The sequence below is a fragment of the Theropithecus gelada genome, chromosome 12 (assembly GCF_003255815.1).
Source record: "Theropithecus gelada isolate Dixy chromosome 12, Tgel_1.0, whole genome shotgun sequence".
NCBI classification, from domain to species: domain Eukaryota; kingdom Metazoa; phylum Chordata; class Mammalia; order Primates; family Cercopithecidae; genus Theropithecus; species Theropithecus gelada.
In genome coordinates, this window is record NC_037680.1 from 47,182,763 (window position 1) to 47,197,988 (window position 15,226).

Sequence of the window (15,226 nt, forward strand, 5' to 3'; positions counted from 1 at the left end):
AAAAAAAAAAAAAAAAAAAAAAACTACAATGAGATAATGCAACAGACGTAATAGAATAGCTAAAATTTAAAAGACTGCCTATGGAGAATCGCTTGAACCTGGGAGGCGGAGGTTGCGGTGAGCCGAGATCGCGCCATTGTACTCCAGCCTGGGCAACAAGAGCGAAACTCCATCCCAAAAAAAAAAAAAAAAAAAAAAAAAAGTCTGCCTATACCTGGACTAGGTGAGGAAGTAGAGGAACTGGAACTTTCATATGCTGCTGTTAAGAACATAAAACATACAATCACATTGCCAGTGTCTTAAAAAGTGAAACATACATACACCAAATTACCCAGCCATTTCACTCCTGTGTGTTTACCCAAGAAAATGAAAGTATATGTCCACAGAAAGACTTTTATTTTATCTGTTTTATTTTATTTTATTTTATTTATTTTATTTTATTTTAGACAGGGTCTCACTCTGTTGCCCAGGCTGGTCTCAAACTCCTGGGCTCAAGTGATCCTCCCACCTCAGCCTCTTGAGTAACTAGGACTACAGGTACATGCCACCACAACCAGTTAATTTTTTTTTATTTTTGTATTTTTTGTAGAGACAGAGTCTCACTATGTTACCGAGGCTGATCTCAAACACCTGACCTCAAGTGATCCTCCTGCTTTAGCCTCCCAAAGCATTGGGATTACAGGCATGAGCCACTGAACCCAGCCTAAAGTCTTATACGTGAATGTTCATAACAGCTCAATTTGTAACAGCCAGAAACTGAAAACAACGCAAATGTCCATCGACAAGTGAACAAATAGTGGCATACCCATGCAATGGAATAGTACTTGGCAATAAAAAGGAATGAACTACTGATTTTACAACATGATTAAATCTAAAATTATGATGCTGAGTTAAAGAAGCTAGATAAAAAAGTATATACTGTATAATTCCATTGACATAAAATGGTAGAAAAATACAGAGATCTATAGTGGTAGAAAGCAGATCAGTAATGGCTCGGGAATGACAGGAGGGACAGAAGATCTTTTAAAAAAGAAGAGGGTTCATTTAATATTTTTGGAGGTACACCTTCTCCTCCTCCTCCTTTTTTGGCCTAAGGTAAGTTAGGGAATACTTGACTACCAACTGTTCTGTCCTAGAATGAATGAGGAGGATGGTGTTCATTGTAGGCCATCACTTAACCCTCTCTTTTTTCTGTTCCATGTCACATGTCCGCCTTTCATACCTGCAGCCGTCTAGTCCAAAATCTCTAGCCTTTTCCAGAAGAATCTCTTTTTGGATCTATTTTCCATGCAACATAGAGGCTTAGACTGCCTCTATCTTGATTCATCAGTCACTATTTCTCCATTGCTTTCTTCCCTCCAAAAACGTTGAACTTAACGACAGTCAGCCCTGCCTCAATTCTCTTTGTTATGGATGTAGGCTTTTCAAAATTTTATATTATTTTAATAAATGTATTGGGAGGAAGAGATGATACACGTAGCTGCTTAGTTTGTCACTTTGAACAAAAAGTTTTCAAATTGCATTTTAAATGACTACTCTGGCTCTTGAATGGAGAATGGATTTGATAGTGGGGATAAGAATGAATGAAGTGATATTAGGAGACAGTTGCAGTAATCCAAGTAGAGGGTACTGGTCGCTTGGCCTAAAGTGGTAGAAGTGGAAATGGAGAAAAGTGCGTGGTGTGGAGAGTTATTCAAAATATAAAATTGACATGACTGGGTTATGAATTGGACATGGGGAAAGAAAAAAAAAAAAAAAAAAAGATGTTTGCCCAGCCTCCTTACTCGCCAGTGGTTATAGTCACTAAGATAGGGACTGAAAGAGGACAAGATTTCTGGGAGAAAATCATTAATATAGTTTTAGAGCTACTGAGCTTGTATCATTGATACATCCAAATGAAGAAGTCAAGAAGGCTCATGCTGTATGAATTCAGAGGTGAGGTCTGAGAAGAAGACATGTATTAGGGAGTTATTGATGGACAATGAGACAAGCTGAATGGATGAAATCTCTTAGAAAATGATTATGAATAAGAAGAGGAATGGGTTGTAGTATACTGTTAAAAAAAAAAAATAGCCACATATGCCTCTTGCCAAATTTGCATGACTCTGCAATGTGATTTTGTCTCCCACTAAAAGGTGGAGTTTATTTCTCCACCCTTGGAGTCTGAACTGGCCTTGTGTCTTATTCTGACCAATAGAATATGGTGAAAGTGATGAGTGGGAATCTGAGCCTAGAAGTCAAGAGAACTGGCAGCTTCTGCTCTTGCCCTTGAGACCACCACGTTAAGAAACCTAGATTAACCCTGTGAGAAGGTAAACGACAATGAGACACAGGCTCGGCCAACAGCCACCACCAACACCCATACATGAGACTAAAGTCGTAGATTATGAGGCCCCAGTCAGCCACCAGACAAGGTCATGAGTGACCACAGATAGGGGCAGCAGAAGCCCTCAGCCAAGCCAACCTCAACTTGCTACCCCATAGAATCATGATCAAATAAAATATTTGCCACTTTATAGACTGTAAGTTTATTTGTTTTCTTTTTTGTTTTTAGACAGAGTCTTGCTCTGTCACCCAGGCTGGAGTGCAGTGGCACGATCTTGGCTCACTGCAATCTCCACCTCCTGGATTCTAAACAATTCTGTCTCAGCCTCCCGAGTAGCTGGGATTACAGGTGCATACCACCACACCCGGCTAATTTTTGTATTTTTTAGTAGAGACAGCATTTCACCATGTTGGCCAGGCTGTTCTCGAACTCCTGACCTCATGTGATTTGCCTGCCTTGGCCTCCCAAAGTGCTGGGATTACATTTAGCCACTAAGTTTCAAAGTTGTTTGTTATGTAGTGATAGACCACTGATGCAGTAGCTGAGGAGTCTTGAGAAACTCCAATATTTAAATATTCAGTAGAGAAATGTAAATTGACATACACACACAAAAAAAGGTAGTCAGAACCAGGAAGAAAATCAGAAAGGTATAATGTCACAGAAGCAAGATATAGACCCACAGAAACAAAGCAAAGTGTTCACAGAATAAAGGAATGCAATGTGTCAAATATAGCTGAAAGGTCAAATAAGATGAGATAAAAAGGTACTTTTGGATTTAATGACATGAAGGTTGTGGTCACACAGTGACAACTGGGGCAGAGGGAAAACTTACAAGCTCAGCTCTGGATAAATAGAGTTTGAGATGTCTATGGGATATTTAAGTATATTTGTCCAGCAAGTAGTTAGATAATATATGACCTGAAGCTCAGTTTAGGGCCAGTAAGCATAAAGGTGGTCGATAAAACTGTTAGTGTAAATGAGATCATCAGGGAGACCATGTCGACGGGTGGGAAGGGATCTTAGTGCACAGCAAGGTTTTAACAGTGTGAGCACAGGCAGAAAACACACAAAGAAGTTCATGAAGAGGAGAACTGGGAGAATGAGGTTCATGAAAGACAAAAGTGTTTCAAAAAGAAACAAGAAAGGCCAGGCATGGTGGCTCATGCCTGTAATCCCAACACTTTGGGAGGCCAAGGTAGGAGGATCATTTGAGCCTAGGAGTTCAAGACTAGCTGGGGCAACACAGGAAGGCCTCATCTCTGCAAAAATACAAATAAAAAAATTATCCAGGCATGGTGGCAAACACTGTAGTCCCAGCTATTCCGGTAGCTGAGGCGGGAGGATAGCTTAAGCCTGGGAGGTCGAAACTGCAGTGAGCTGTGATGGTGCCACTGCACTCCAGCCTGGGCCACACAGCAAGACCCTGCTGATGCAGCCTAAGTGAGTCCTAAAGTGGACCTTAGCTCACTGGGTTCTTGGTTTTGCCCAGGAAAGAATTTAAGGGCAAGCCAAGGGTAGAAGAAAACAGCTTTGTTGAAGAGGCAGTGTTACAGCTCTGTGACTGCTCCTGCAAAGCAGGGCTACCCATTAGGCAGAGGGTAGCAACTCAGGGCATTTTGCAGTCATAGTTATACTCATTTTTACTTGCATGCAGATTAAGGGATGGTTTATGCAGAAATTTCTAGGGAAGGGGTAGTAACCATTGGGTCATTTCCATGGAAAGGGGTGGTAACTACCAAGTGTTGCCATGGCAATAGTAAATTGACATGGCACACAGTGGGCATATCTGATTGAAAGCTGCTTTTGTCCTCGCCCTGTTTTAGCTAGTTCTCAATCTGGTCCAGTGTCCAAACCCCGTGTCTCGTGTCTAGTCCTGCCTCCTACCTCACCATCTCAAAACAAGAAAAGGCGGGGTGCAGTGGCTCACGCCTGTAATCAATCCCAGCACTTTGGGAGGCGGAGGCTGGCGGATCACGAGGTCAGGAGATCGAGACCATCCTGCCTAACACGGTGAAACCCTGTCTCTACTAAAAATACAAAAAATTAGCCTGACGTGGTGGTGGGCGCCTGTAGTCCCAGCTACTCGGCAGGCTGAGGCAGGACAATGGCGTAAACCCGGGAGGCGGAGCTTGCAGTAAACCGACATCGCGTCACTGCACTCCAGACTGGGCGACCGAGCAAGACTCCGTCTCAAAAAAAAAGCGGGGGGGGGATGAGAAGTAATTATGTCAAATGCAGTAGAAACATCTCCTAAGGCAAGAAGCAGAAGGTCCCCTCTCACATACCGCTCTGAATCTGACACTATTTGCCAGAGCAGTTTCAGCAGTGCGGTGCGAAGCCAGCAAGGGCATGCTGAGCAATGATGAAAATTAGAATATGGATGCCCACATGTAGAGACTCTTGGTGCTGAGGACAGGGCAAAAAAGGGCACTTTTGAGGACCATGTGCTTTGTTTTCTGTTTCATTTTGTTTTGAGACTGACTTAAGTTTATTAATTGAGGGGAAACACCCCAGTGGAATGTTTTTCCAACATTTGCTTTCCCCAGCTTTTATGAAAAGTCCTTCAACTTGTGTTTAGTTTTAACTATTTCACCTTTCATGTCACTATATAACTGGGTACAATCCCCAGGTTTATTTGCTTTTAGGTTAGTTGATTCTCAATTGAGTGGGGGTGGGGCAGGGCCTTTTTCTCACAGCTATCTTCAAGTCACAGTCAGAGGAAGTATCTAGTACTTCAAGAGTTCCCAAACAGCACTAAGAAAAAAAGCCAAATTCCCTGGTCAAATAAATTTGAGAAAGGCTACATTAAAAAAAAAAAAAATCTCCCTCTGAGAAACTGACAAAGTATATTAGCATATTAAAGCCTCTGAGACATTCTACATTAAACAAAAAACTCTGTTTAACAGTTTAACAAACAAACAAATTTCCCCCAGGGGGCATGCTTTTTTCTCGCATGTTAATAACATACCAGAATTTTCACTTATCACCAGTTTAGGAAACCCTGCTGTAGCTGATTGATTCTACCTACGGATTCCTTTTGGGTTTTACAATAGAGAGATTCTTCTCCATCTTATCTCTAGATTTAGGGATTCCTGTTACCTCAGGGACTTGGAACCCTCCCTAGACTATTTACAGTAAAGAATGGTGATAACATCACCAGTTATTACCTTAAGATCCCCTTTGTAACACCAGGGTCAGCGGGTACTCAACAAAATATTAGGCTGAGGGCAAGGATGATTGAGGAGAGTTCAGCAAGAGACATCTTTAACTAAGGGTAACAATTCCCAGTCCGTGAAAGGATTGGAAAGTTATTAAACACTTTCCTAGAAGGATATGAGTTGGTGGCAGGATTCAAGTGCCTCCCTACATGTCTGCAGGAAGCCATCAACTAAACTACAATGACTCTTTAAGATACAAAATTGGGAATGGTAACATATTTTGAAGTTCTGTTGAAATAAAAAATCATGATATTAATGCCCATGGAAATGAAAGGACGATCAACACTACGGGTTGAAAAGGGGGAAATTGTAGAGCACAGATGTGTTCGTGTGGCAGTGTGCTGTCTCTAGCAATACTCAGAGAAGAGAGAGAACAATGAAATTCTGATTGACCCCAGTGTGAGCCCAGTTGAGGTTCAGCTGCCAACCTTCTCTTTCACATCTTATGAAAGTCATTATTTAAGCTTTAAGCACAGCCAACTTTTTTTTTTTTTTTTTTTTTGAGACACAGTCTCGCTCTGTCGCCTAGGACAGAGTACAGTAGTGACATAATCTCAGCTCACCGGAGCCTCCACCTCCAGGCTCAAACGGTTATCCTGCCTCAGGTTTCTGAGTAGCTGGAATTACAGGAGTGGCCCACCATGCCCAGCTAATTTTTGTATTTTTAATAGAGATGGGGTTTCACCATATTGCCCAGGCTGGTCTTGAACTCCTGGCCTCAAGTGATCCACCTGCCTTGGCCTCCCAAAGTGCTGGGATTACAGGCGTCAGCCACAGTGCCCAACCCAATCAACCTTTTTAAAAATAAATATTTAAAAATTGCTATTTCACATATATGCTAGTATTTACATTTATCCACACATCAAGAATTGGAAGATAATAATCATTTCCACGAAGCCTACAATAACAATATTTTGGCTCCAGGCTCCCTCTACTGTCTTTGAAATAATAAACAAACATTTTATGGCACCCTCCTGACTAGATTCCAATATTTATGAAAGTCAAAACAAACACAATCTCATGCAATAATAAAGGATATCCTTAGTATGATAATCAGGAAGTTCAATACTTGAAGAAAGTTGAAAAAATATGAACTTCTTAATAAAATATTAATATAAATAAAGCCATATGAAGTTGCCATTATTTGACCATTTTTTATTCACAAATGGTAATTTCATATGGTTTGACCTAATATATGAACGTTTAATTGTCAAAGAATAGTAGGGTATGTGTGTGTTTTGTGTGTGTGTGTGGGGGGGTGTGTTGCAGGAAAGATTGTTGCTTTTAATAAATAAATATCTATTATTAAATTCCCTAAATGCATTGGTTAATTTACATGATGTTTCTTGACAAATATTAACTACAGGATATGTTAAGTCCATGTGTCATAGGAATATATGTATTATAATTTGTGTTTAGAAGAAAAAATCTGCCTTCAGATTAATAAATGTGAAAATACAAAATGTTTCACATGAAAAGGTAAATGAAAGAAATGCAGCAAAGCCATATGCTTACAAGAGGAAAGCTGGAAATAAAATAGTTAACATTTTAACTGTGAGAGAAGGAAGTAGGGCAATTTGCATAGACTTCAAACAATCTCACACTGTTGAGAAAACCAGCAAATCCTGGAAAGAATTAGAGGTAAAAGCCAAAGTCAATACACTTCAAATACCCTGGGTATTTCACAGTAACTAACAAGAAAGCATCTTCTGGGTAAATTCACACTTTGCACGAAATAAATATTAATTCCGTTGTTGGTAGTTTTCCAGAAAGTTAATATTTTACAGTTCAGAAATTTGGTTTCTTAAATTTGCCTTTGAAGCTCGAAGAATGCCTTTTGAAGTTGTGTTTTCATAGTCCTAGGAATTGAGTCTAAAAATGAAAGATGCCACCAAAGATTTGTTTGCAAACTTGTTCATCAAAACCGTATTTTTACAGTTACTGTTCACCAATTAAATCTTATGTCTGGCATAGTGCCTGGTATATACTAAGTACTCAACAAATATTTTTGAAACAATGAGTTACATAAGAAAAGTTGAAAATTTTCAAATTGGGGACTGTTTGAATAAATTATGGATAAATATTATACAGCCATTAAAAATGTTTTGAGACTTAAATACATTTGGGAAATGTTTAAGAGGGAAAGTTAAGCAAAAAAGGATGCTAGCACTGTGTACACATCTAATGCAAATTTTATAAAGTATATATATATATATACACACACACACACATATATACGCACAAAGAGGATAGAAGGAAAAATACAATTATTGATTGAGGTTATTACTCAGTGGTAAAATTCTGGATGGTTTTAATTTTTCCTTTTTTTTTTTTTTTTTTGAGACGGAGTCTCGCTCTGCCGCCCAGGCTGGAGTGCAATGGCCGGATCTCGGCTCACTGCAAGCTCCGCCTCCCGGGTTCAAGCCATTCTCCTGCCTCAGCCTCCCGAGTAGCTGGGACTGCAGGCGCCCGCCACCGCACCCGGCTAGTTTTTTGTATTTTTTAGTAGAGACGGGGTTTCACCGTGTTAGCCAGGATGGTCTCGATCTCCTGACCTCGTGATCCGCCCGTCTCGGCCTCCCAAAGTGCTGGGATTACAGGCTTGAGCCACCGCGCCCGGCCTTAATTTTTTCTTTTGTGTTTCTCTATATTCGTTTTATAATCAGAAAAACACTAAAACTGATTTAAGCATTTTTAACATAAGGCACTGCTAACATTCAGATTTGTAATAAAAATGAGTCCATTAAAAATCAGGGAGTTAGCCAGGCATGGTAGCTCACGCCAGGTAATCCCAGCACCTTGGGAGGCCAAAGTGGGTGAACTGCTTGCACCCAGGAGTTTGAGACCAGACTACACAACACAGTGAGACCTTGTCTCTATAAAAAAAGAAGAAGGCCGGGCGCGGTGGCTCAAGCCTGTAATCCCAGCACTTTGGGAGGCCGAGACGGGCGGATCACGAGGTCAGGAGATCGAGACCATCCTGGCTAACACGGTGAAACCCCGTCTCTACTAAAAAATACAAAAAACCAGCCGGGCGAGGTGGCTGGCGCCTGCAGTCCCAGCTACTCGGGAGGCTGAGGCAGGAGAATAGCGTAAACCCGGGAGGCGGAGCTTGCAGTGAGCTGAGATTCGGCCACTGCACTCCAGCCTGGGCGGCAGAGCGAGACTCCGTCTCAAAAAAAAAAAAAAAAAAAAAAAAAGAAGAAGAAAAAATTAGCCGGGGGCAGTGGCCTGTGCCTGTAGTCCTAGCTACTCAGGAGGCTGAGGGATACAGAGGTTGCAGTGAGCTGAGATAAAGCCACTGCACTCCAGCTTTCCAGCCCGGGCTACAGAGCAACACTCTGTTTAAAAAAAAAAATCAGAGAGTTTAATGAAACATAGTTGTGGGATGATTCAATATTTATATAAGACTGGCTCTTCCTCTCCACTTTGTTAGAACAAACTCTCGCTAGACAGACACTTTCGGTAATTTATTCAGTGGTGTAAATATACAGGCCAGGGCTAAACTGTGCTTTATTTTTGAGTATAGCACCAATAATAACTTCTGCACAAAAGTTAGGTGAATTATTTCTCAGGTTATACAAATAAAGATGAAATGTAGTGCTTTTTCATCAGAGAAGCAAAGTAATCATCATGGGTTCAAATAGGCACTGGGCCAGGCACTTTACCTAATGATCTTTAATTCTTACAGCTATCCTGAAAGTAGTTTTATTTATATACAGAATATTATGGTAGAAGTAATAATAATATCTGAGTTGTTGAGGAATTGTCATGTGCCAGGCTCTGTGTCAGGGGCTTTATTTTCTCTCATTCCATGTTCTGAGCTACAGGGGCAGGTAGTGCACGTATTTCCACTTGGCACTTGAAGACCTTGAGGCCCAAGGTGGAAGTCAGATCGCTCTAACCACTCGTCGATGTGGAGAAAATACTTTTATTCTCCAAGATCATAAATCTTGTATATACATATACACACACACACACACACACACATACACACAGGGTCTCACTTTGTTGCCCAGGTTAGAATGCAGTGGCGCAATCAAGGCTCACTACAACTTCGACCCCCCCACCCCACCCGACCCGTGCCACCATGCCCAGTTATATTTTTTGTGGAGACAGGGTTTCGCCATGTTGCCCAAGCTGGTCTCAAACACCTGAGCTCAAGCGATCCGCACACCTTGGCCTCCCAAAATGCTGGGATTGCCGGATGCGGTGGCTCACGCCTGTAATCCCAGCACTTTGGGAGGCCAAGCTGGGCGAATCACGAGGTCAGGAGATCGAGACCATCCTGGCTAACACGGTGAAACCTCGTCTCCACTAAAAATAAAAAAAAATTAGCCAGGTGTGGTGGCGGGTGCCTGTTGTCCCAGCTATTCGGGAGGCTGAGGCAGGAGAATGGCATAAACCCAGGAGGCGGAGCTTGCAGTGAGCCTTGATGGCACCACTGCACTCCAGCCTGAGCGACAGAGCGAGACTCTGTCTCAAAACAAAACAAAACAAAAGTGGTGGGATTACAAGTGTGAGCCACCGTGCCCGGCCCATTAATCCATTTTTGCTCCCTTTCAGGAGCAATAAGTAAACATTAAAAACACTGCATTCTACAAATGAACTTGAGCTTTTCTGTTAGGGGGAAGAAGAGTAGGTAGAGACAGTTTAATCAAATTTGACGTTTTCTTACACTTCCTTGTAGTAGATCAATGGGAATAACCAGTCAGCCATTACCCATTCATCAGTACTAAGCAAATTCAGCAAAACTAATGTTTTCAAAGGTGTTGATCAAGACATACCCTTTGCCTTGTTTAAATGAAAAGTCCTCAATCAAACAAGACATTTTCTAGTAAGGGTGTTCCTGTAATAGAGGAGGCAGAGGCCTGCTATGTCCTTATCAAACTAGGGATGTATTTGTCAATGACTCCACTGAGTTCTTTTCAAAAACTTCCATTCTGGCATTTTTCCTTTGCCTCCTACCTATCATCAAGGGCTCACAGGAGATTTAAAGAATGAACAGATGACTAAGAGAATTAAAAAATAGCCATGTCTCTGTATTCTTTTGGTTCCGGAAATGGTCCAGCTGGTTCTATTTTTATTATAATAACAAAATTTGCCGTTTACTAGGCATCTTCTACATATCAGAGCTTTACATATTTTTGTCATTTTAGCTTCACAACCATCTACCAAGGTACACATCCTCAGCGGGTACCAACTCCAGAGATTAAATAGGGAGTACACCTGATATTATGTGTCTACCATGTGAAAGTCGAATCCAGATTTGAGTCCAACAAACAGGCGTCCTTCAAAACACGTTGCCTAGCAACAAATTGATTCTAGTTACTTCCGGCATCCCAAGTGGAGAAAAATAACCAATTCCTTCCTAGAAGCCAAGCTTGAGGGACCTTTAGAATTCTGTAACAGAAAAGCTCCCCACCCTCTTCTGTGACCCAAGCAGTTACTTAAACACTACCTCCCATTGGCTGGCGTGGCAGAGCAGCAGCTCCGGCGCTAGGGGGAACCTGGGCTGCTCTCGTTGCGGGAAGAGCTGGGTCTCTGGTTCAAATCACTTGAATCTGACTTCTGGGAAAACTGGCGTCCAGGGACTCCTCCCGGAGACCCATAATCTTCCTGGGGCGACCTCAGGTTGGGGGACTAAGTCCTGCAGGGGACACTTGTTCATCCACAACCAGGGACACCCATCTCTCCCAACTCGAGACTTCTTTTTACTCCCCAACTTTAAAACTCTGAGGCCACCCCGCCCCCTTCCCTCTCCCTCGCTTAGAATCAGGTATGAACACCGACATTCCAACCCTCTTTCCTTCTTCGGCGCGCCTGAAGGTAACCGGTGCGCGTGCGCACGTCAATCCGAGGGTGTGTGCGCCCAGTTTCCGGCGCCGCGGGACACCCACGACCGCAGGGCTGTCCCTCAGCCCGGCCGCCCGCCCCGCCCCGCCCCCCCGGACCCGCCTCCCAGCCCCGCCCCGGGCCCTCCTCGCCCCGCCCGCTCCGTCCCGCGCCCTCCACCGCCCTCCGGCCTGGGCCCGCCTCCACCCAGCCTTTCCGTGGCTCCCGGGGCTGCCCCCGCCTCCGCCCCCGCCCCCGCCCCCTCCCCCGCCGTCGCCCCATCCCCCCAGCCCCCACCCTCGGCTGCTGCCCGAGCTTCCTCCACACGCCGTGCAGTCTCCACGGCGACGCGGCGTCCCAGACTCGGAGCCCAGAGCCCAGCGCGAGCAGCTAGCCGGGCTGGCTCTCGGTGTCTGCCCTTCGGATGGTCGGCTGGAGAAAGCCGCCAGCTGGTAAGACACTCCGAGGCAAAGACCGGTCTCCCTCTCCCCAGCCCCGTGTGCAGCCTGACCCAGCCCCCACAGCAGACCACCCCCAGACCCGGCGCCCGAGCCTGCGGACTGCTCTACCGCTTCTGGTTCGAGCTCTGGGCCCCGCGGCTGCCAGGCGCCGCCGGGAAGGGAGGATGCGTGCGGCTGGGGTGCGCCTGGCTCGCGGCACCCTCCTCCTGCCGTGGTCGGAAGAGGTGAGGAATAGCTGTTCGGGTCTACGCGGGTGTGGAGATAACTGGGCGATTCTGACAGGCTTGTCTACACCACCATGCTTTGACCTGCCGGTTCACACGCACCAACTCCTTCCCGGCAAATAACGAGGATGGCCCAGCTCATCCCAGGGCTTCCCGCCCCCTCCGTCAGTCCTTGCCCTTGCCGGGAATTATTTTACTTATTTTTGGAAAATTAGTGAAGACATCACTACTAGCTAGATGTAACTTGCTAGCCATACAAATTTCGATGTAATTTGGACAAATCATTTATATTCCCGGGCCTTGTTCTCATCTTATGCGATGATGAAGTTGACTTGAAACTTCCAAAGTGTTGATATTGTTGTCTTTTGACTACTCAAACTACTCTACACTGAGCCCTTGTAGTATTTAAAGTAACACATGGTATAATGATCAATTTATTGTTTGGCATAGGTGTCTTGGCTGAATCTATTTTTGCCCCAGGAGAACCCCAGGAAGTCGCTTTTTAAAAATCTGAAAAGGACACTGGAAATGTCTTTTAATAGGTTTCATTTTTCTAAAAATCAAATGCAATGATCCCCAAATCCAACTTGTTATTTTTTAATTTTTATTTGTTTTTGTGAATTGAAATTGTTTTGGTTTTTGTAATCTCTGGAAAACAACAATAGCAACAGCATTTCTCTTGAAGTGTTAAGAGTTTTCCAGAGCTGAATTCCAGCATCTCTGTAGGTATTTCACTGCACCCACTCCAGAATTCCAGAGCTTTCCACTTACGCTGACCGGTTGAGCCACATCCTCACTGTTTTCTCCCCTCTTTGCCCCATCCAGTTTCAGCATTTAGAACTGGCTTCATTTGTGACAGTTCACCTTCAGGACTGGCCTCCCTCGGCTGTAAATATTAACAATAGTATAGGAGGAGTTATAGTAATTGTAGTTGTAGCAGGAGATGAGTGCTACTATTATTATTTATTAGTAGCTAATTATTTTAATCCTTGCAATTTGACTCTATGAATAGGTGGTATTTTTATCCACACTTTATAGTTGAGGAACTGAATCACAGAGAGGTTAAGGAATTTGCTCAAGGTCACACAATTTGCTGGGATTTAAACATAGACAACCTGACTCCAGAGTCTGGAATCCTAGCACTATATTACACTGTAAAGGAAATATATAAAATTTATATTTAGTCACTTTAAAGAATGAATGTAAGTGATGGATGATCCTTGACACCATTGGTATACACATTTGAAGCTATGCCATGAAATATTGTTCCTGCATCATGTAATGTTCCCCCACCAAGCTCCCTGAGGATAGAAGATAGTGCTTAATCAGCTCTGTCTCTCCTTCTTACCAGAGTTGCAGGGCCTGAGTGTGTAGCTAGCTAGCTATTCATTCTGTCTTTGCCTATTAGACTACAAGGTAGCTTAGAAAAACCAGTAGCACAAAACAGTAAAATACTTGCATAAGTGGGATGAAGAAAAAACATGTAATGTCTTCCAATATTACAAGATAAATCTAAAATAAAAATTTTTTGAAATCTGAATTTTAAATGTTGGTAGTTCATTTTATAAAAGCTGTTTTTGTTTTTTTGTTTTTTGTTTTGTTTTGTTTTTCCTGAAGTCTGTGGAGTGTGGAGTCCAAATAATACCAATTGGGGAGGTTCAGAATCTTGTGGCCTCTGGTTGTATGACTCCTAAACTACAATTTCTAAATCTTGTGGCTAATCTGTTAATCCTACAAAGGCAGTCTGGTCCCCAGGCAAGAAGAGGGTTTGCTTTGGGAAAGAGTGGTTATCATCTTTGTTTCAGTGTTAACTATAAACTGATTTCTTCCCAAAGTTAGTTTGGCCTATGCCTGGGAATGAACAAGGGCAGCTAGGAGGTTACAAGCAAGATGGAGTCAGGTCAGATCTCTGTCACTGTCATAATTTTATCACTGTTACAGTCTTTGCAAAGGCAATTTCACCTCTGTTCTTCCAGTTCTGCCTCCACTGCCTGCTGACTCTCCTTAGGTATCTCCAGTCCATGAGCCCAAAAGAAAGAATTTGATTGATCCTGGTAATCACTATTCCTCAGTTTGGATAGTATGGGAAATTACACTGTAGTCCCTTAGAGGGAAGCATTTGTTACAGTATTTTGAAGCTTACTCTGTCACATACATATAAGAAGTTAGTACCCACTTCAACTATAAGATTCGGAACTTCTCAGAGTATCTTCATCTTTGTGTCCCCAGAGCTTAGCACAGTTATATCTGACATGTAGTAGGTGCTCATCAAATGTCTAGTATTGTATTATTTATTGTCTTTTTTTTTTAGAGACAGAGTCCCACTCTCTTGCCCAGGCTGGAGGACAGTGGCACAGTCATAGCTCACTGTAACCTCAAGCTCCTGGGCTCAAGCCATCCCCCGACCTCAGCCTCTTGAGTAGCTGGGACTACAGGCACACACCACCATGCCTGGCTAATTAATGTTTTATACAGGCATAGTTTTGCTATGTTGCCCAGGCTGTTGTCGACCTCCTATCTTCAAGCTATCCTCCGGCCTCGACCTCCCAAAGTGTTGGGATTAGAGGTGTGAGCCACGACATCTGACCCAAATACCTGTTTTAAATAGACATTGAATAGTGCGTGAAAATTTGGAACTATCATAAACTGTGCTGTTCCCATTGCCACAAGGACTGTTAAAAGATATCAGCTTTATATGTGTTCTAAATTAGTCTGCTTTTTCCCTGGAGTTACTGATCTTTCTAAACAACTGTCAGTACTTACAGGGTTTAGGTAGTTTTTGAAATTAATTAAAAGCCCTCAGAGATAATCTGCTTGTCTCAATCGCAGTAAAGGCCGATTTTTGCTTCCGTAAGCAATTTTAATCATCCCCATAGGACATCTTTCCAAACTTTTCTTTTAAATAGAACATTGAATTGTTTCAACAGTGTCCTTCCTATATGCCAGACTCTGCTGAACACTTTACCCAGATTATTCCATTTAATCCTTGTAATAATCCACCAAAGGTGGCACGATGGTGATCCCCATTTTTCAGATGGAAGAATGGAAGCTTAAAGAAGTTAAATGACTTGTCCAGGCTCACCTGGGAAGTGACTGGAACTGGGATGTGAATCTAGTCTCTTTCACTCGAGAGCCCCAACCCTTTTTTTTTTTTTTTTTTTT

The 15,226-nt window shown here is 43.0% G+C and overlaps 1 protein-coding gene and 1 long non-coding RNA gene across 2 annotated transcripts in view; one reads left to right on the plus strand and one right to left on the minus strand.

Annotated features, from left to right (window-relative positions):
* Positions 1–11,410, minus strand: part of LOC112636587 — a 76,529-nt gene extending 65,119 nt beyond the window's left edge. Inside the window, exon 1 of the long non-coding RNA XR_003122199.1 lies at positions 11,346–11,410. This is a non-coding gene — a long non-coding RNA (uncharacterized LOC112636587). The remainder of the gene's footprint in view (positions 1–11,345) is intronic.
* The window catches only part of ERICH2 (glutamate rich 2), a 28,041-nt gene continuing 24,140 nt past the window's right edge, over positions 11,326–15,226 (plus strand). Inside the window, exon 1 of the mRNA XM_025405351.1 lies at positions 11,326–11,831. Within this exon, the coding sequence (XP_025261136.1) occupies positions 11,326–11,831 (506 nt within the window). The remainder of the gene's footprint in view (positions 11,832–15,226) is intronic.